The sequence below is a fragment of the Mycteria americana genome, chromosome 13 (genome assembly GCF_035582795.1).
Source record: "Mycteria americana isolate JAX WOST 10 ecotype Jacksonville Zoo and Gardens chromosome 13, USCA_MyAme_1.0, whole genome shotgun sequence".
Classification (NCBI taxonomy): domain Eukaryota; kingdom Metazoa; phylum Chordata; class Aves; order Ciconiiformes; family Ciconiidae; genus Mycteria; species Mycteria americana.
Window position 1 is genome coordinate 15,165,399 of NC_134377.1, and position 21,117 is coordinate 15,186,515.

Genomic DNA, 21,117 nt, shown 5'->3' on the forward strand with positions numbered 1-21,117 from the left:
TTAGTGGCCTGTTTTCAGTACTTTATAATTCCCGTTAGTGCAGTATCTGAGCGAGGTGTTCGATGTGTTTGGTTCCACCAGCCTTGACTTTCAGGTGAAAAAGTGCCGTCACTCCCTTTTCACAGAGGGTGAGGCTGGGGACGGAACAAGCCGCGTTGCCTAAAGCCACACGCAAAGCCTTTGAAGGCGGAAAAGTTGAAGCCAGTTCCTGGGTGGGAGCTGTAATCACTGGTTCGTCTGTCCGTAGTACCTGGCTGTGCTCTCCTGCTACCCTCAGAAACTCCGCACGAGCTGACAGCAGACCCCTTCCCATCCAGTCAGGTCCTTAAATCTCGCCCGTGTTCCCGTATTTGCAAGATCCGCCTGCCGGAGCGATTCATTACTCGGCGCTCCAGCGTGCGGCACGCGTGTCTGAGGCTGTCCGGAAGGGCGAGGACTGAGTGTAGGTTCATGGTGGTGCTTCTATGAGACCTAGTAGTTACACGTTATTTTAACCTCTAGCTTTTTTTTTTAATCGTTAGTCAGGAAGCTTGTTGCTGTGCAAGAGAGGTAGTTGAAGTGTGAGTATGGTGATAAGATTTGGGTATTTTTAATTAAGAATAAATATTTTCCTGCCGTGTTTGTACTCCTTGCAGTTTGTTCTTTGAACAGAATGGCAGATGGCTTAGTTTTCTCTTGCCCACTTAGCTGGGCAGAAAATCGCCAAACGTGGCAAAGAGCACGAGGAGGATGCTGTGAGCACTGGTCCTGACTTCGGGTGCAAGACAGGCAGTTGTAATCCCTGCTCTGCCTGAATCGCATATTCTATGACGAAAAACTCAGCTCTGCTCTGGGGTGTGAGAGAGGTCCTGAATTAATTAGTCCAGTCCTTCCACTCCTACAGAAACTTAAGCGACAGAGGTGTGAACTTTCAGGAGCCAAATACCATAATTCCACCAAACATTTCCCAAAACTCCGCTTGCTGGACCGTGCATGTTATTGTTGGCCGTGAGCATCCCTGGGGAGAGCCCTGCCCACCCGCCCCTGTGTGACTCAGCATCACCCCGTACAGTTACTGGACTGTATTGTTTTGTTGTAAGAGAAGACCCTATTTCAAAATCCTAATTTACCATGAGCTGGAATTGTTTTTTCTTGCTCAGCCCTATTTATAACTTCTGTTTCCTGCCCCTGCCTTTCCCACCACGGGGAACTGGACACCACGTGTTCGCTCCGTGAGAACGGCCCTGCCTGGAAACGCCGGGCTCTGGTCACTTGTCGTTTACACAGGCTCGGCGCAGGGGGAGTCGATTCCTTTTCCCTGCGGAGTTGCCCCACGCTGCAGCGGCGTCGGTGTTGGGGACGCTTCAATGTGGTGAAAACATCGTGGGGGTACAACCTGGGCAAGACCCTACGGCAGCCCTTGGAAAGGCAGCCCTTGGAAAGGTGCTCGGAGCTAAATGAATAAGAATGCTGGTGTTGCTTAAAGTCTGGCAGCTCAGCACACTTGGATCTTTGTTTTCTGGGGTTTTGGTGCGTTTTGTTTGGTTTTTTAACATGTAAAGCCCCCTTTTGTGGAAAAACCTTGTGTACGTTCCCTGTGGCATGGGATTGTGGTAAAGAATATATATATATATTCAAGTTTCTGATGCTGAGGGTAAGGGAGGGGGTTTCTTTTGAAGCTGCCTGTGAAGAAGTTGAAAGAGGAAAGATGGAGCAGTGTGTGTCGCATGCCCGTGTGGACAGAGAATGCTCTGCTGAATCCATGGGACTCTTTCGTAGGCAGCAGAGCAAAGGGGGACAGTGCTAGCTGGGAAGACTTAACCAACAGAAATAAACTGTCTTCTAAAAGTGCTAAACCATGGGGCCCGAACAGTGTAAAAGCACCGGTGAAAATTGCGTAACTTTCTAGCTGTTGACTGTGACGTTACGCTGCTGTTGATTCGAGGAGAAAACAAACCCCAGCAATTCTTCCAGGGCGTTTGGCCTCGTTCCCGCATTTTATATTTAGTTGTTGGTAAGTACGTCAGCAAAAACATGTTCATTCAACTCTGAAAGATCAGAGGTGGCTTAGTGACATCAAGGAAGTAGAAATGGGTGGGTGTGTGTTGAACCAAAGCGATAACAAAGATCAAGTATTCCGCTTCTAGTTACCAGCTCTTGCAAAGCTTTATTTCACGAGGAGTTAACTCCTTCGCAGCGTGTTTCAGCTCTGCGGCGTTCAACTTGACATCGTCTTCTCCTCCCGCAGGGGCACGTTGTGGCTGCTCTTGCCGCACGCTCCCGTGTGCTGCCTGACGGTCCCGGTCCCGCGCACCTGAGCGGGGTGAGCCGTCCTGGAAGTTGTAACGGCTGGAGGGCTTTTGCTGAAGGAGGGGAAGGGCTGCGTGGCAGGGAGGCAATGCGCTACCAAAGCTCTGCAGGGCAGGAGCTAATGCTCTCCAGACAAATCCTACGAGCTGGATTTATTGAAATTTATAAACGTAGCGCTGGTGATGGGTGCCATTCCCTGGATGAGGAATGGCACGTAGTGCAGGAATACAAACTTCCCTGGGACACTTCTGTTCTAAACCAGCATTTTTAGGGACAATAGAGTCAGAACCATCCCCCCTCCTGGGAGCTGAAACCTGGCAGGGCATTTGGATGCTTTCAGAAAACACGTTAAATAACATATTTCTAAGAACGCGCTTAGGCAAGTAATGTCAAACGCAGGTTTCTTCCCTTACTGTGGACAGAGGGTAACTGAGTATCCAAATGTTCACGGTTGTCCTTCATGAGCCCTCACTGGGACCCGGACGCTGCTATTGGAGATCCCTGGGAGTTGGACCCAGCCACCTCTCGCATTCCTAAACGTGCCTGGCCGTGTCCACAATACGGCTCCGATCCAAAGCCCTGGTGCAAGAAGAGTCAGGTCCCGAAAAAGTCATTCCCAAGTCTGCGGTGCACGAGGCAACGCGCTGCAGACCTACGGCACGTGGGGTTCGTGGCTTCAGCTGCTTCTCAGCATCTGCTGCGCGTGAGTATTTGCTTACATTGGCAGAGGGATCGTTAATGCACTGTGGCAGGGAATTACGAGTCTGCTAGGGTTCCTGCTGCAGGTAATCTTGAAACACTCACAAGTGGATTGTTGCTAGACTTCTCCCAGTTTAGATCTTGGTTTAGGCAGCCCAGTCACTCCCAGGTGAGAACACGCTGGCCTGTGTTACACCAGGAGCGCCTGGTGGAGGAAGAACACTTGACTTGGTCTCAAACAGGAATATTCTCCACAGCTGAAAGAGTTCCCAGTGTTTTTCCTTGTATTCTCCCGTGTGCTCATTTCCAGCTCGTTTCCAGTCGTGTTTCCCTGATACACGACTGCTGGGGAGCCGCAGGCTGAGGTACCCCTTGTCCCTTGCAGCGCAGCACGTCTCCCGTTCCCAGCACGGAGGTAAAGAGCTTTTAACCACAACGTGTGGTATCTCCTGAACTCTAGTGCCATGCAGCAAAGACTCTTTGCCCAAATGAGAAAAACATCTTTCCCCAAATTTGCTTTGGATTTGCTTTCCCAGCACGGCAGTGAAGATCTTTCCGCTGTGAGTCCCGGGATAGGCACTAATCCCCAGCCCCGGCCCCTCTGCCAGGGGACAGGAGGGCTGGGGCTTTTCGTCCTCTGCTGCAGCCTCTTGCGACAGCAGGTCGCTGGTACGCCGCACTCCCCGCCCCAGCCCTTAAACTCATTGAAGATCAACTCCGCAGGTTTTTTTCTTCCCTTTAACAGAAAACAGTTTGAAGAAAACGTCCTTCAAAACACACCGTTTCTTCAGAGCTTTTTTTTTTTTATTGCTATAAAGAAATTATATTTCTCTGAAAATTTAAAGCGAATCCTCTTGAAATAAATATGTCCTTTTTCAAAGCAGGCCTTGGGGAGGAAGATGAGAAAGTTGCCGGGGTCACATTGCCACGGCAAAGAGGAATAGGCTGCTCAGGCAGGGCTGAGCATGGTGTGTGGCCGTGGGGCTCTGCCTGCCGGAGGGGTAAAGACCGAGGAGTCCTCGGGGCGGAAGGCGCGGGTCCCCGGTCGGGGCTGTGGCTGCGTGTCGGAGGTGCCCTGGCAGGGAGACGCTGGGGAGCCGGGGCTGTGGGTAACAGCTGAGCCTCACCGTGTCCCCAGGAAAAGGCAGAGCGGAGGAGGCACATGGGCGAGGGAGTTTTGCGGGAGGCGAAGGCGGTTGGCGCTGCCAGAGCCCCCCTGAAGGCTGCTGCCGCCCGAGCACCCTCTGCCCGCTGCTCCCGGGGCTGCCCGGTGCAGCCCACCGTGGGCCGGCCGGGCCGGGAGCTGGGCTGGGACGGGCTCCCCGGGCCCTGCCGAGCCCCCGTTGAACGTGCCCGCTCCAGCCCCGGCGCGGTGGCGGGGTCACAGCCCTGGTGAGCAGTGTGACCCTGAGAGGGAGGCGTGCAGCGAGGAATTGCCCCAGAAAAGCTTGGAAGGACCCTCCGTGATGCTCTTCTAAACCAATTTTGAGTAAGTGAGGCTTGACACCCATGTCATTAGGAAAATAAAATTAATATGCCTCAAAACATGACTATGCTCGAACCCCTGTCCTGCAGCTATTTTGCTGCCCGTGCCCCTGGCTGTTTGACAAAGGTGTAATTGTCCGCCAGTCCCCAGATGCACTTGTACCTAGAAAGCTTTTACGAGGCTGATTTCACTGCTGAGTAAACTTGATGGCAGCGCTCTCACTTAAGGCCAAGCAGATGTACCATTCAACGTACTTCAATTTTATCAGTCCTATTAAACACATATGAAATGTTCTGCTCCTCACATAAACAGCAGGGAACCTCGCGAATTGTTTGCACCGGTTCCAATTTAATCCTGGGTATAAGTGTGAGAGGAATGAAACCCCTCGTTAATTTAATTCCTGAAGATGTTGGGCGCTCGCTGTGCATTGCAAATCAAATCCAAGCAAGTGCGTTGGCTTCGCAGGCCCCACACAGCGATCTGCAATTGGACCTTCTGCTCCACGCCAGAACCCCAGCCGTGTCTCTGCTGCCTTTTCACTTGAATTACACGTCCCCGAGGGTCTGCCTTCCCGGTGCCAACTCCTGCAGAACTGACCGATAGCAGCAGCTCTGGCAAGCCACTTTAATTCCTCCTTGCCTTTGGTAGCTACCTGTTTAAAGATAAAATAGATAAATTAAAAAGAAAGAGGCAGCATGTGCCATGGCAGGTTGAGAGCAGAGCTTGCGCTGCCTGTTTTGAAGCTTCTTTCCTGCTCTTGGATGCCGCCTGCTTTGGGATACCAAAGCTCTTCCCTCGTGTAAGTCTTTCTCCTGTCCCACCACTGTTTTTCCGTATGGGCTGGGGCCTTCTTCCCTCTCTCAAATTTAGCTGAAGTGAGCCAAATTCCGAAATCACAGCAGGGAGGGAGGAGGAAGAGATGGTGGTGGACAGACAAGCAGCACAATTGCATCAGCTTCGCTTCCTAAGGAAATGAGGCAAAAAAAGATTCAGACGGCCTGGGCAAAGCGATAGAGAAGTTCGTATTCCCGTTTCCCTTGGCGGCAGTGCTGCACTGTGACAGGCGATCTTTTATCACTTCTCTAAACAAAGTGCAGCTGGGACCGTGTGATAAATCTCCCCCTTGCCCCATACCGCTACTGAAATAACTCAGAAGTGTCGGTTCAAAAAAGGACGTGCTGCATTTCTTCCCCTTATTAGCAGAAATAACAAGCCTGCGTTTGATAATCTGGCCTGCTTGGAAACGTCAACTCTTCCATTTTCCATCTGAATGAACAAATGGAGCTCTCTTACGCTATCTCACAGCGTGCCGGGAGCGTGCGTCCTCTCTGGGTAGCTCCGTCCTGTAAAGCGCTGAAGCTCGTAGCATAACAGAACAATTTCCAGGTGCATTCGGCTTTTCGGGAGGTACATGCTGTTGCCTGATAAGGGTGCCTGTTGTGCTCAGCTTTCCCATTAAGCGCATCACTGCAGATAAAACTTGTCGCAGAAGACATGAGCACAACGGTGGCTTCAGAAAGCCACCTGGAGGAAAACCTGACGGGAAAACGGGACCGCAGGTGCCCGTGCTTGACGCTGGCACAAGCAGAAACTGCGTGGGGAGAGGGGACGGGGACCAATGTTACATCCTCTGGGAAGGGAAGCCTTGAGCAGCTCCTGACAGACCTGCCTGTCACGCGAAGCGTTTCCTCCCGCTTCTGGTCCTCGTCTCACGGCGACTGCAAGGCCGTCGGTAGCGCTCATTTCCCCAGGTGGGTTTGTAAGGGAAAAACGGACTGGTTTACTTACACAGCTAACGTTTACCACAGGAATGTATTCGTTAGTTTGCCTTTTCCCCTGCTGGTGCTTCATTTAATAACGTGACAGGCTTTTTGCATGTGTTGGCTCCTCAGAGCCCGCGTGTGGCAGGTGGGACTGGGCAGCGGGGATAACACACTGCAGTGCGTTACTGCAGTGCAGGAGGCGGGCAGGGCCGCAGGGCCCAGCGCTGCTCCTCAGGCTGGAAATCCCAGAGCAGCCCCCGGGTCACCTGGCCATCCCTTTGTACAGCCCAGAGAGCGACCTGCTCCCCAGCCAGACGCTCCGGGAAGGAGCAGCCTTGCTGTAAGCAGCCAGCAGGACCGGGCTGGGACCTGACGAGGACGGCCTTGCTCCTGCCGTGATACGAATGTGCCGCCCCAAGGGCGGGAACCTCCGCCCCGCGCCCGGCCCGGCCCGCGCCGCCCCGCTCCCCTCAGCACCGCCCCGCTCCCCTCAGCACCGCCCCGCCCCTCAGCACCGCCCCTCAGCACGGCCCCGCCCCGCCCCTCAGCACCGCCCCGCCCCTCAGCACCGCCCCGCTCCCCTCAGCACCGCCCCGCCCCGCCCCTCAGCACCGCCCCGCCCCGCCCCTCAGCACCGCCCCGCTCCCCTCAGCACCGCCCCGCCCCTCAGTACCGCCCCTCAGCACGGCCCCGCCCCGCCCCTCAGCGCCGCTCTGTCCCTTCGAGGCCGCCGTAGGGCGGCACGTGGCTCTCTCGCGCCGCGGCCGCGCGGTGGCGTCGCTCCGCAGCGCCCGCGTAAGTGGCGGCGGCGGCGGGAGGCGAGGGGCCGGGGCCGGGGCCGGGACGGAGGCCGGGGCCGGGACGGAGGCCGGGGCCGGGGCCGGGGCCGGGGCCGGGGCCGAGGCCGAGGCCGAGGCCGAGGCCGAGAGCGGCCGCCCGCCCGCCCGCCTCTCCCGCTCGTCGGGGCCTGCGCCGGGGACGATGCTGCGGCTGCGGTGGGGGCTGAGGGTTGTGAGCTGCGGCCTTTCCGCCCCGGCGAGCGCGGCGTGCGGCGGGCCCTGGCGCCGGCTGGGCAGCGTACGTACCCGCCGGGCCGCCGCGCTCTGCCGCTCGCGTTGGGGAGGTGGGAGAGGCCGGGTGGGCTGCGGGGGGAACCGCCTGGGTTCGCCCTCTTCTCACCCTGCCGGTCTTCCCAGCAGGCCCGCCGGGCTGCGGGCTGCCGTGTGGGCCAGGCTGTGCGGGCCCTGCTTCCCTTCTCCTTCAGCGAACGGTGGCAGCCTCGGGGAGGTGACACGGCCTGGGAGGGATCGGGGGGTGGGCGCCATTCCTGCCTCCAGCTTGTTAAACGGCCCTGGGTGCCCCCCTCTGCTGCTCCGGGGGATGGAGCTGCCGCTTTTTGCCTCAGTTCCTTGCTGAGTCCTGTCTGCTGCTCTGTCCCTTGCAGGTTCTCACAATGGCCGAGGAGTTGAGAGCAGCGGTCGCCAGCCAGACGAAGAGGCTGAACAGCAGCAGTGAGGTGGTTGAAAGGCTAGAAGAAAATGGACATCAAAATAAAAGGTTGAAGAGAGATGCGGATGAGGACGATGTGGAGGATCAGAATAAAAAGTCACCCAAAAGAAAGATTGTGTTGTTGATGGCATATTCAGGGAAAGGCTACCATGGGATGCAAGTATGTGGCTTGGCAGAACAACGTGGCCTGCTTTTTTTTGAAGTCTGTTGGGTTTATAGCTGTAGTCATAGTGACTGCGTAGGGAAGCAATTGCAGCTTGAAAAGCGGGGCAGGAACAGTGCATGCCTGGATTCAGATGCCTTGGTAGTAACTTGAATAAAAAAAGTCAGTGGTACATCTCTGATATTTGGTGATTCTAGTGAGTCTGTCTTTAGTATAGAGCATCAGCAGAAGATCTTTCACAAACTGCTGCAGACAAGGCTCTTGAGGAGGCTGAAAGCACGGGCACTGCAGTTCTGTCAAAACCTGAAGTGCTGTGTAGCGATCCTCTTCTGACCAGTGCTCCAGCTTCTGGTTGAAGCTTTACATTTCAAAGCAGTTGGGCTAAGTTTCTTTTAGGTTAGACCTCAAGTTGTCTCACTACGTGCAGATTCCAGAGAACTGAGCTGCGTATTTGAATGAAACAAATTTGCTTCTATGTTGCTGCCTCCTGTACTTTTAAAAAGATTATCTGTACTTGAAGACATTTTAAATTTTCCTTTTTTGACGCACTCTAATGGGGCGGCTTGTAGCAGTTTAGAAACAGGAAAACTGTCGCAAGACTTCTGTGTTTGCACGTGGAAGAAAAGGGATGTTGCTTCGTGACAGCACCAGCACTGGAGCAGGGCCCCAGCACCAGACCCGCCGGTGCAGGGGTGGTCTTGTGGCACGCAGTATTGGCAGCAAGAGGATGATCTTGCTCCATCTGCTGCTCCTCTCGGCGTACTGCAAGCTCCATACGCACTATCGAGGCGTACTTTAAAAGCTCCACGGGATAATTGATAAGATTGCACACGGACAGGAAAGGGAGTCTTTCATGCTTATGCAACAAAGTAGATTTGTTCAACAGCAGTAAACCTTACGCTTGTGGGCACATCCGTGTAAGCGCCTGTTAGCTTTACTGCTCGCGTAATTGAATGGTACGTGTCGAGGGCGCGTGCTTTGAAGCCTCGCGCACAATTGGAGTTGTGCATTTCTGTTATAGTCCATCTGTGTGTTGAGCGCAGAAGTCACTGGAGAAAACCATAGTCTGTGTTACACAACAGCTCAGGTGAACTGAGCAGAAGAACCCAATCTAATTTCTAGAAGCAGAATTTGCAGAGGGCAGGTTTGGAGCAGCAGCTGTTAACTTGCAGGCACTGGAACAGTGTGTCATTGGTGCTGTTTCATGCAGTTGAAGGAATCATCAAAAAACTCCATTGCAGAAGTATTGCACAGTGAAATTAGAGATTACCCTTCACTTGCAATAACAGTAAAAGGTAAATCAGAATGTAGGTGTTTTATTAACACTGTCTGTATAAAATATAGTTAGTTCTGTTAGAGAATGGCAGTGCTTTTAGGGCTGTGAAAGGAAGGCTTTTAAAGAATTTCACGACAATGTTTGATTAACAAAATTTTTCAGTTACCATCTTCAATTATCCAATTATTACTATTTGTTCTATACTTATTTTTACTATATGTCCTCTTGTAGAGAAACGTGGGATCTTCACAGTTCAAGACGATTGAAGATGACTTAGTATCTGCCCTTGTTCAGTCAGGCTGCATCCCAGAAAACCATGGGGAAGATATGAAGAAAATGTCTTTTCAGCGGTGTGCTCGAACAGATAAGGTACGTTGGTTAGGGCCTGTGCTCTTAAACTCTGGCGTACCCCCACCGGTGCTACTGGGATTGACTGGAAAAGCGTTGTCTAGAGTGAGATCCAATAGCACAGTGACTGTTGCTTGAAATTTCTCCTTTCATCCACTACAGAGCTTAAGTACAAGCAAACATTTAGAAAGCGCAGGATATTGATTAGATGGTGTTTGTAAAGCTGGTGCTTCCTACCTAAACTTTGTCTGTATTTCTGTCACATTCATCTGCTTCAGCCTCCCAACCTGCTGCTCCTCCTCGTTGCTGCTGCCTGGTTGATGCGGCGCTTGAGAGTTTAGCTGCATCTCGGTTGATTTTAAGCCTGCCACAGTGGGGTTCTAAGTCTGAACTGGAGTTCATGGCTGATCTTATCTATAAGTAATTTCTTTTCAGTTGATGCTTTACTTAATAGCAGTCAAATACAGTGAGATGTCATGGAAGGGAGTGCAATATTCTGCTATCTAAGATTGCTAAGGTGCTGTATGGCTATACAGCACCAGGAGGTCTTCCAGGAGTACTCTGACTTGGATTTCTGCCTGTGGCCTTGCCTTTGCCTCGCTTCAGCCTGGAATGACCAGTGAGAAAACGGAATAAACTTGTTCTTCAGCTATTTCAATTCTGCAAGTGCTATCCCAGAGCTTCCAAGGTACATAATTATGTGTTTGTGTGTTTTATGGTTTTTATAGGGTGTGTCTGCAGCTGGACAGATTGTGTCGCTAAAGGTCAGGCTAATAGATGACATCTTAGAAAAGATCAATAACCATCTTCCTTCTCACATCAGAATTCTGGGTAAGGATACTGGAATGGGCAGAGAAAATCTTTTCGAAGAGGAGCTTTCTCCTGCAGAAGGTCTCTCCCTTACCATTATAATTTTACTCATAAGCAGTTTAGTTTTAACATGAATTCCTATGTTTCTGTTAGTTTGAAATTAGGGTTGTATAAAATAAGCCTATCTTTTGACTGTATTTTATTTAAAAAAATATTCTTGTTGGTAGGAGGGAGATCACAATCGGGTTGTAACCTACTGATTCAAAAACCTAATGTCACTTTTAAAATAAGGTCTGAAGAGAGTCACTGGGGGATTCAACTCCAAGAACAAATGTGATGCCAGAACCTACTCTTACATGCTGCCGACATTTGCCTTTGCCCATAAAGACCATGATGTGCAGGAAGAGGTTTATCGACTGGACAAAGAGACCCTTGAAAAAGTCAATAAACTGCTTGCATGCTATAAAGGAACACACAACTTCCACAACTTCACATCTCAGAAGGGACCCAGGGACCCCAGTGCCAAGCGGTACATAATGGAGATGTACTGTGGAGAGCCATTTGTGAGGGAAAACATAGAATTTGCAGTGATCAAAGTGAAAGGTCAGAGTTTCATGATGCACCAAATAAGGAAGATGATTGGGCTGGTGATAGCTATTGTGAAAGGTTATGCTGCCGAGTCTATCATAGAGCGCAGCTGGGGAGAGGAGAAAGTAGATGTCCCCAAAGCTCCAGGACTTGGGCTGGTCTTGGAAAGAGTACACTTTGAAAAATACAACAGACGTTTTGGAAATGATGGGCTGCATGAGCCACTGGAGTGGACAGAGGAGGAGGAGAAGATTGCTCTTTTCAAAGAGCAGTATATCTATCCTACCATTATCAACACGGAAAAGGAAGAGAAATCCATGGTGAACTGGCTAAACACCCTCTCCATTCATGACTTCAACTCTTCTGTTGTTGGGATGCAAGCTAACAACAAAAATTCAAAGGTAATGATTGAAGCCATTATTTTATCAAATGGAAGCTGTCAAGTTGAAGTAGCTCTTCCCTTACTAACATTTTTGTTTTCCATGAATATGCCGTGGAAGATGACAGTCATCTGGAGTATGAAATGTTTATTATCTTTTCCATCTTTGTGTACTTGATGATAGTGGAATGAACTACACAAAATGTTATTTTTGCAGGGTTTTGCATGGAGCAGTTGAGGCAGAGAGGAAGGAATGCTTTAAAGCAGAGGCCAATTTGCAGACTCATAAACTGGCAACAGAAATTGTGGACACATCACCAGCCTTTGCTATTGTGAAGCTGTTTGAGAGACTAGTGTTCAGGTTGACAATTTCCCTTTAAATAGCTGCTGGCTCTTTGTATTCACTGATTTTGGGCTAATTCTCATTTTGTGTAATGCCCTTTTCATGAGATAAGGTTTGGAATCGGGGGGAAATTTAGGACCAGCTTTTTTAAGTAAATCTACCATGAGCTCAGAATGGGTCATCAGACCAACTCCTGCTGAGTAAAATGACACGCTGTGAAATCTGATTTCTGACAACAGGAACTGCTGTCAGTTGGCAGTTAAACAAAAGTGTAGAATACATTTTTAACCAAAAGAAAATTTCAGTTTTAAGTTAAAGAATTTTTTTTCTGGTTGAGATGTAGAATAGCCTCATAAGAAAAGAGTGGAAAGATGTTTGGGACGTGCTAGAAGTAGGTTGGAAACCGCATGAGGAATCTTGAGTCATGCTCACAAAGTATTTCTTTAAATTGACAACCACTGGAGTGACCTAAAATACAACAGTGCTTGATTGGACAAGTCCCTGATCAACCTGATCTAACTTTGAAGCAAGCCTTGCTTGAGTGGGAGGTTGGACTTGATGACCTAAAGATATCTTACAGTTCTATATGTAATTCAAGTTTTCTTGGTCACAGGGCTCGCAAATCCTTGAAGGATGAATGATGGGCAGGGCTAAAAATTCTGTGTAGTGCAACTTGGAAGAAAATAATGACCTTTTTTCACTTAATGGAGTCTTTAAAATTAGCTTTAGTTTGTGTAGATAATAATCCTGCTCTAAAGAATGTTAGGTTTAATCCTGTCTCTGCCATTTTTTGTTTGAGTAGGAGAAAGAGTTTCACCATATAAAATAAAACTTACAGCCTCGTTGAATAGTACAAGCAAGATACCAGAAATTTCTCAGGGTTATTTTTGTACTTGTGGTAATTGTTTTTCTGAAGTGTCGTGCTGTGTGAGGACATTTGTGACAGGAGGTTATGACAAATGCCACATTAGTTGGGTTAAATGGGACCCAAAGAGACCGTGTGATGCAGAGAGTCTTACCTAGCTCAGGGGTCTTGATGATACTGCTGACAGGACGTACTGCTGACAGGTTCAAAATCACTGATGTATTGCTAGCAGGAGGCAGGTCTGCTTGCTTTAGATAAACTCCACCAAATACAGCTTTGGCATCGTAGTTAGCACAAGCTGTCTGGAGAAGGATAAATAAGGGATGATATGACAGACTCCTTTGAGATTTTGCAGGCTGTTTGCACTTCAGTGAGCTGCGGTTGCTGTTACGAAGGCAACCGTCTAAGTCTCTCAGAATTTGTTTTGTAGTAGGATATTAAATTGTCAATGTAAAATTCATAGGATTTGGGGGTTTATATGTTTTCAGCAAGTGGTGGTGAGGAAAAAAAGGAGTAACTACAGGCATATTGTCATGTTAGCCTTTCTTTATAAAATCCTTTGATGCCAATCATATCAGTCAAAATACTTGCTTCAAAAAATTATGTAATCCCCCCAAATTTACTGCATCGTATTGACTTACTCCTGAAGGAGTGGCTTCCAGTTAAGAACTCAGACTTCAGTTTCCTTCTAAGTTGCTAACATTTGTCGTATTTCCCTAATACTGACTTTGTTTTTAAACAAGTATTAGTGAGCCCTTGCATAGCTCTAATACAGTTTGGAGGTAAATTCTCTGCAGCAGACAAAACAAAATTCTCAAATCTGGCTTTAGACGATGTAACAAACTTAACTTTTGCGGGACTGGCATGAAAAAAGCCCTTGTTAACTTGTCTCACCTGCATTTATTTTAAACATCAACATTTCATGCCATTTCCCCACTTTAAGTTGCCCACATGCTGCAGGTCGTAATCATGCAGTTGTAGGTATAAATGAGAAGAGATTTCTTCTGCTGGTGAGTGTAACACAATGTACAATTTATTTTGCTACAAGAAGCATCATTCACTATTACAGAACTTTGTTACAATAGATGGGTCTAAGACATGAAGTTGGGATCTAGCCCCGTTTTCTTATACTTTTGGAGAAGTTTAAAGTCAATGTCTTTGATTTAGGTCAGTCTCTAGATGTGAATGAAATACTGACAAACCATTTTCTATTTTACTTTATAGAACAGCAGCGATCTCGAAGGCAGTGATGGTTGTGATGATGATTCCGACTGAGCCAGTAAGTGGCTGGACGTGGGACCCTTACTGCTTGGAATTCCCTTTGTCTACAAAAAAGTGGCCTTTCTAAATCCAAGAATCCAGTAAAGCAGGGGTTTGTGTGCTTGCAGAACAAGAACCGGATGCCCAGGAGAAACTGGTTGGGGAAAACAGTGCAGTAGAAAAAGTGAAAGAGGCTTTTTATACCACTGACTGATTCACCTGACTGATATACTTGAAAATAGTGTAATGTAAAAGAAGCTTTCTAAAAGAATCTTGTCATGCAGGATATCTTAATTGCTATTTGAATCATGTTTTTTATTATATGTTTACCTGGAAAATAGTATTTGAATATGTATAATCTCTACATAAAGGTGGGGCAAACATTTTAATATACTCTCTTTTTCGTTATTATATCATGAAGTTATGACTCCATGAACTTTTGATTTTTTTTTTAATTTATTATTTTCTTCACCTTTACCTAACCTGATCTCTAAATACCATTAAGCTTTTATTTTCTATGTCATCCGTGACTTTCCTGTGGAGTAACATTGTATTGGTTAGGAACTCATGCTGACTGCTGTGAATTCTTTTGGTATTGAAACAAATTTTCTGTCTTTTCTAAAGCTTTGCAAGTCTAAAAGAAGTGATTCCTTACTCAGTGAGAGGTCTTAATTTTGGAACATGGACTGAACTGTGTATTTCAAGACGAGACCTTTTCTTTGGGAGGTGTCATCCTCCCAGTATTGCCCGCGTGCTTGGGCAGACTCAAGAACAGAGATCCACAGCTACGTGTGTAATTGAGCCTTTACTGCCTGAGGTGTCGTTTCACAGACCTGTAGTTGAGACGTGAGGAGAAGATGTGAATCAGTTGTTAGGACTGCAATTCAAGGTGTGCAGCCGTGAACATTCTAGTGTTGCCTGTGGTGGATCACAAAATGTGTTGCTGCTGGTTTAGTGTTTCTGGTCTTGGTGGAAACTATCTAGACATCTGCTAGATTTGGGGTTGAATCAATTTAGCATGCGTGAAAAGCATGGTGCTGACTTCCTCTGGGCTTTAATCAAGTCTGCCTTCACTTTGTGTGTGTGAACTCGTAATTCCCATCAAGCTGCTCAGAACAGAGGAATGTGTGCAATGATACAGGAAGCACATCTGAGGACTGCCTTCCTTTGGGAATCAGTTTAATTTTCTGTGTTTTGGGGATCTGCATACCCTGGAGTTCTTGTTCTCCTTTCCTCAGCTGTGGTTTGACTTCTGGTTCTTGTTTCCAACTCTCCACGGAGGTGGTGGAAGAAAAAACAAGTAAAGGCAGCAGCCTTCCTGCTTGTAGAACACTTTTGGAAGGAGTGGAACAAGACTCTCCAAGCATTCGGGTGTTGGTACGAGTGCTTGATACGCTTCCCTAGCTGGGTCTGTATGGAGACTTGCTTTGTGATATGGTAGTTACTGGGTATGAGGAGGCAGCTCTTTGCTCCTTCATTCCGTGGTTTCTGGCCAAAGCCTCTGATTTTATGGCTCCTTCTGGAATTAGTTGTTTTGGGTTTGGTTTTTTTTTTTTTCCCCAGAGCACAGGTGTCCCTTAAAAAAGGGATTTGCTTTGTTTATTTCATCTGGGTTTTAATTAGTGCTTTCTATTTTATTGTGAAGGTGTCGCTCTATTTTATCAGAGTGAGTGTGTAAGTGTTCTGGAGAGGGACTCTACCTAGGTAATTTTCACTTATATCCCTTGCTTTTGTCCATACTGTTGACCTAATCTGCATTAGTCTTCTATCCAAAGCTCTTATCTTTCTATCCCTTTCAATCTGAAAAAAAAAAACCCCCTTTATTTGCTTATAATAAAGGCCCCAAAACTGACATGCATCTCAGTTGAAATCAACGAGAATTTCTATTTATAGCTTTTGGAGAAAACAAAATAATAATAATAAAAAAGGGTATTTCTTACTTCTTGGTATGTGTGCTGTTTTATTTCATGGGGATTATTAATTTGGTATTTCAGCCCCCGTTTCGGTGCAGGAGCTGAATAAGAAAAAAAAATACAGAGGTGGTGTAAATTCTAAAACGGACTCTGAAAGGGCGCAGCACTAAGGTGCCTTACGGGGAAGAAAATACTCGGAGGGAGCGCGGTGCTGGATGCGAAGGCCGCTGTGGAGGGCAGGGACAGCGCGGCCGCGGAAGGCCCGCAGCGGCCCTCGGACGCCTCAGCCCTGGCAGGTGCCCGCGCTGGGGCGCGGTGCCCCGCTGGTGGCCCTTCGCGGCAGGCGGCGTGCGGGCCGCCCGAGGGCCAGCGCTGTATTTTCAGGGAACAGCAGATTCCGTGCCGCCGCCTGAGCTTCACTCGCCGCTGCCATGCAGGAGCCCGCCTGCCCGCCCCAGGGCCAGCCGGGCTTCGCGCATGCGCCCAGCTCGGCGGCTCACCCCCTCTCTTTGCGGGTGGGACCGTCGGGTGGGGGGGTGTCCCCCCCCCCCCCTTCCTCCCCCCAGGTGAGAGGGGAATGGTATCGCTTAGCGCCCGGCGGGGCGGGGCCGGCTGAGGGGGCGGGGCGAGGGGCGGCTGCCGGCGTGGCCGCGGCCGCGAGGGGGCGCCGCGGTCGCTGTGCCTCGCGGAGCGCTGCGCGGCGGGGCGGGCCCGGCGGGGCCCGGCGGCCCAGGTGTGTGCGGGGCGGCGGCGGTGCGGGGGAACGGGGCACCGAGTGGGGTCAGAGGCGGGCGCCCGGCGGCCCAGGTGTGTGGCGGTGCCGTGGCGGTGCGGGAGAACGGGGCACCGAGTGGGGTCAGAGGTGGGCGAGGGCTGGGGGCGGCGGAGAGGTCGGGGTCGCGCGGGCGCTCTGAGGCAGCTGAGGGCGGGCTCTCCCGCCTCGGTCTGCGCACCCAGATGCCGCGCCAGGGCTGCTGAGCTGGGCGTTAGAGTCTATTTTTCTCTTTCGTGGAAGATGGAGGGCGTGAAGTAAACTGCCTCCTTCCTCCCTCGGGTACCGCAGCCCCTCCGTGGCGGTCAGTCAGCAGCCGTGCAGCGGCGGGCGCTGCATTGCAGCCGGTTGGAAAGTTCCTGACAGGAGAGCTGCAGGTGACGCTACCCGCCCCGCCCGGCACCGGCGGGTTTCAGGTGCATCTTGCAGCAGAGGGGCTTTGATAATGCATTGCCCTTGTACCTTCAGGTAACTTTATCTTTGCATTCAAGCTTCTTCACAGCCTGGCCAGTAGTGCTGCAGACGTTATCCTATTTTGAAGGCAGCATTCAAACCCTGCTTGGGTTTGTATTAATGGCATACGTGGCTGTAATGTACTTGTAGGATAAATCATTCTGCCCCTCAAACAGCAGCGCTTTATGAAATGAGAGATCTGGGAATTGCATGAGCGACGCTGGGCATCACCCTGTTGTTACAGCTTCCATCGTCTCCAGTGCATGACCGTGTACGAGAGCACCAGCCTCGCTCAGTCTCCACGCTGTAGTGTTGGTCATCATGAGTCCGTGTGTTGGGGAAAGCCTGAAGCGCCTGTTGACTATCCTGTGTCGTCGTGCTGCAGGAATCCTCTGTGTCTGACTGCTAGAAATAAAGTAACTGGATAAATCTACTGGAATGATAAAGAATTCAAGTGGTTAAATTGAGCTAAAAGGTCCATGACCATTGAGATGAACTCTCTTATAAAAGTTGGGCAGGAAGCAATTCTGTGACTGTAAAAATAATGTCATAGCAAAAAAAGGAGGATGTAAAAGTGAAATCAAGGGTAAATGTGAATAGGGCTTTGGAGGTGGTAGACCAATGCACCATTTTATTGATAATGAGATACTTTATTAGGTTAACTTCATTTTAGTTCCAAAATAGTACTTCACATAGAGACTCATCATTAGTTTTTATAACAGTTTAAAAAAAATGTCGCAACCTTTAAAATAACGCTGCTACCTCTCGTACATATATTAATGATTTGTGATAAAGTATTTATGACCAAATGTAAGTTTTAAGCTTTGTAATTAAAGATAATTGCTTTAATGAGATTCTCTGTAATTGTAACATTATATCGAATACCAATTATTATACGATTTAAAAACCCTCTAGAGAAAATCTTAGAAATCTTAGTGAGCGCTGCACATCTCATTTTCCATGCATTGGGCTTAAATTTGTACCCTCTGTGCCTAATTTGTTGTTTTCTTTAATTGATGTTGTTGCATGAAATTTTTCCTTTTTGGTCATTTGATACCCTGATAGACATTGGTTGCCTAGCTATCACCTCTTTGTAGGATGTTGTTAAAAAAGATCTTCATGTTGTCAGGTTAAAGAGCAGATAAGTACATTCTAGACTAGCATGCTGATTGATTTGCATCTTCATAGCTTTTAGGTATGCAGTTGTATGTAGTATCGTAGAAAGTTGATTTGACCGACTATGTAACAGTCTGTACTGCTGCTTTCTTTGGCTCTTTTTGATATTCCACTATTTTAACTACTGAAACTGCAATTTTTAGAAGTTTCTCTGCAGGTGGAATGTCTCCTGTTCCTCAAGTGGCTCAACAGATTAGCCAGGAGCAAAGCCAACAGCAAAATGGACCAAACTTGTCAAGTTTGCATAGTTCCTTACTTGCTCCACGCGGCAGGAACCCAGCTTTTCTTCAGCAGGTACAACCAGCAGGCTGTGATAAGAAGCACGTGCTTTTGGTCCCAACTCCAGTTCCTGTACAGCGACAGGTATCAGATTTGTGTAGTATATTGTATGTGGCTTTGAACAGCTGGTTTTTGTCTTTGTTTGTATTGTAATTGCTGTTGTCGTCTATTCTCCACCATTAAATAGTCTGCCTGAATACTGGGAAGAGAGTACCCTCAGAGCGGTAACATCTGTCTTGTTAAGAAAGTCTAGACGAGATCAATTTTTGGCACTTTACCGCTACTTTCCCTGGAAATTTTACTTCTGTGAAGAACATACCTCTTCATTTATGTCATTTGTGATGGCTACCCAACTCTCAGTTTAAATATTCTTGTGCTGGATTTTCGTTTTCATTGAATCAAATTCATTTCATGCTTCAAAGTAAATTTCAAACGTGTGTGGAAGGTTGCAGGTAAGTAAGTTACAAGGTGCAGCAAGAGGGAACAGCGTGCTGACCTCTCACTGTATCCTGGCAGTGTTGTCCTTTGTGTTTTGTATCGAGACTTCGTGGATGACAGAATTTATTACTCCAACCTGGGGAGAAAGGAGCAAATAGTTTCAGTAAGTTTTGCAAAAGACTTTACCAAGCACTAATAATTTGCTTTAGAGAGCTGCTGTATAGCACAGCTGGGTATAAATCTTTCTTTACAGTAAAACTTTGTCTTCATTTAAATTTAGAATGCTCTGTCGATAGCTGTGTCTCTCTTTCGGTTTTAATGGGTGGTGTAGATATGCCATATGATTTTTCTTGCATACAGAAAAGGAATGAGAAGGAATCAGGCAGATTCTCTAGCAAAGCAGAATTTATTCTCGTAATGAAATCCTAAAAGGCGATGTAATTAAGCAGAATCAATTATTTTAACATTTTATGCAGCATATTTAGAACAAGGGGGGAAAAAATCACAATGAGAATTTGTGCTGCTTGTGCTTACTTGCCAGCAGTTGCAGGACACTTAATGTGTTAATAAAAATGCCATAAACTAAATGTATTTTTATATTAACTTTTTAGGGAATTCTGTCCATCTGCCATTTGGCAGGGCATTTCAATTCTGTGAAAATTCTCACTGAATCAGCCCTGCTCTTCTGATGAGATATAGAGGTGCTATATTTTAGGAGGAAAAAATGAAATTCTAAAGACTGAGTACCACTGCATCCCAAATTTCTCTACTGATTTTTACATAATACGGCTGCATCACAAAGTCCTTCAGAGACTTTACATAAATCTGCACAAGATGTGTTATTCATTATCTTTTAATAAAGTGCAACTTCAAACAGCGTAGAATGTTTCCAAGGACTGAATAATCATTTTGATTGGTTATTCATGTAACATTTTTCACAGCGTCTCTGTCTTGGTTTTGTGTTGTGCAGTAGGAAACATAAGTTTAATTATGTTTACTTGAAGGAAAATGAGATTCTGCAGCAAATAACAGCACTGAGGAAAGAAGGCTTATGGTCTCTGAAGCGTCTGCCCAAACTCCAAGAGGCCCCACGGCACAAATCACACCATGATTATCTTTTGGAAGAAATGCAGTGGATGGCAACTGATTTTGTTCAAGAAAGAAGATGGAAGATGATAACTGCCAAGAGAGTAATGTGAATTTGATATTTTCAACCTGAGAAGGGGGGAAGGATAGGCAGCATTTTCATGGTTAGGACGTGATCGCTGAGGATGTGTGAGTTTTGGTTTGCCTCTCCACTGTGTTTGTAAAGTTTGGGCAGTACTCCTAAAGGGATTGCACTTTTTTTCTTTCTTTAGAAATATGCTTGTTAGATGGAACATGGTGAAAACTTAAAATAATTTTATGGTTTTATTCAGCTGATTTTAAGTGTGGCTCGTCATCACAAGGATGTGATACTTCATAAGGAAACATGCAAGAAAAGACAAGAGAAGCACCTGAGGACTGTTGCTGCTTTTACTGCTAGAGAAATTGAACGTTTCTGGTCCACCATTAAACAGGTAAATGTAAAAAAATGAAAAAAAAAAATAAATCTAAAGACGTACTGAATAAAAACCTATTGGACCATAACAGCGAGAATCTTACAACTGAGCTTTGCTCAGCCCAAGTGGTGAATATTATCTGTTGGTAAAGACAGCTTCATGTTATGGTTGCATGAGTAATTTCAGGCCTTATATGTCACGAAGGAGAGTGCTTCGCTAATCCTGGTCAGTGCAGTTGGCTCGCTGCAGACATTTAAGTTTTGATGTGAGTTATTCTTGGGTAGCTCTCGCTTATTACGTGGATGACTTCTATGCATGGTCAGTTTTGTACACACTGTTTTTTTTTCTGAGGGCTCTGCATTGTAGCCATGTCTGATGCCTGTCTTACTGTTGAAGAAATGTGAAGTAATTCATAGCTGTATTTGAAGCTAAGTGCATTGTGCATTCATGTTTGTAATTTCCTTCTGCTCTTTTTCCCCCCACTCTCTCTTGATTTTAGGTGGTAGATTTAAAACTGCAAGTGGAGTTAGAAGAGAGGAGGAAGAAAGCATTAAACTCACAGAACAACTCAAAAAAAGGTAATAAGAACCTAGGACTTTTTTTTTTTTTTTGCATGACCTTTTTTTTTCTTTTGCATACTGTAGTAGTAGTAGTATAAAATAAAAATAAATGTTCAGGAGCTAGTATTTTGGTCTTAGTTTTGAGTCATAAATATCTCCTTTCTCTGGCTCGCTAACTTCCTGTAGCTTACTAAAGCTTTGATAAAT

The 21,117-nt window shown here is 47.4% G+C and overlaps 1 protein-coding gene across 2 annotated transcripts; it reads left to right on the forward strand.

The window, feature by feature from the left end:
• Window positions 1-6,964: 6,964 nt before the first annotated feature.
• Window positions 6,965-14,138, forward strand: PUS1 (pseudouridine synthase 1). 2 transcript variants are annotated; one of them, XM_075516426.1, is made up of 6 exons: window positions 6,965-7,032; window positions 7,682-7,906; window positions 9,417-9,554; window positions 10,262-10,364; window positions 10,635-11,332; window positions 13,743-14,138. In XM_075516426.1, exons 2-6 carry the CDS (start codon window positions 7,691-7,693, stop codon window positions 13,791-13,793), a joined length of 1,206 nt encoding a protein of 401 aa, XP_075372541.1. In that variant the 5' UTR covers window positions 6,965-7,032; window positions 7,682-7,690; the 3' UTR covers window positions 13,794-14,138. The 2 variants fall into 2 exon arrangements, with proteins under 2 accessions (XP_075372541.1, XP_075372540.1); XM_075516425.1 differs by lacking the exon at window positions 6,965-7,032 and adding an exon at window positions 7,098-7,314.
• The last annotated feature ends 6,979 nt before the right edge of the window (window positions 14,139-21,117 follow it).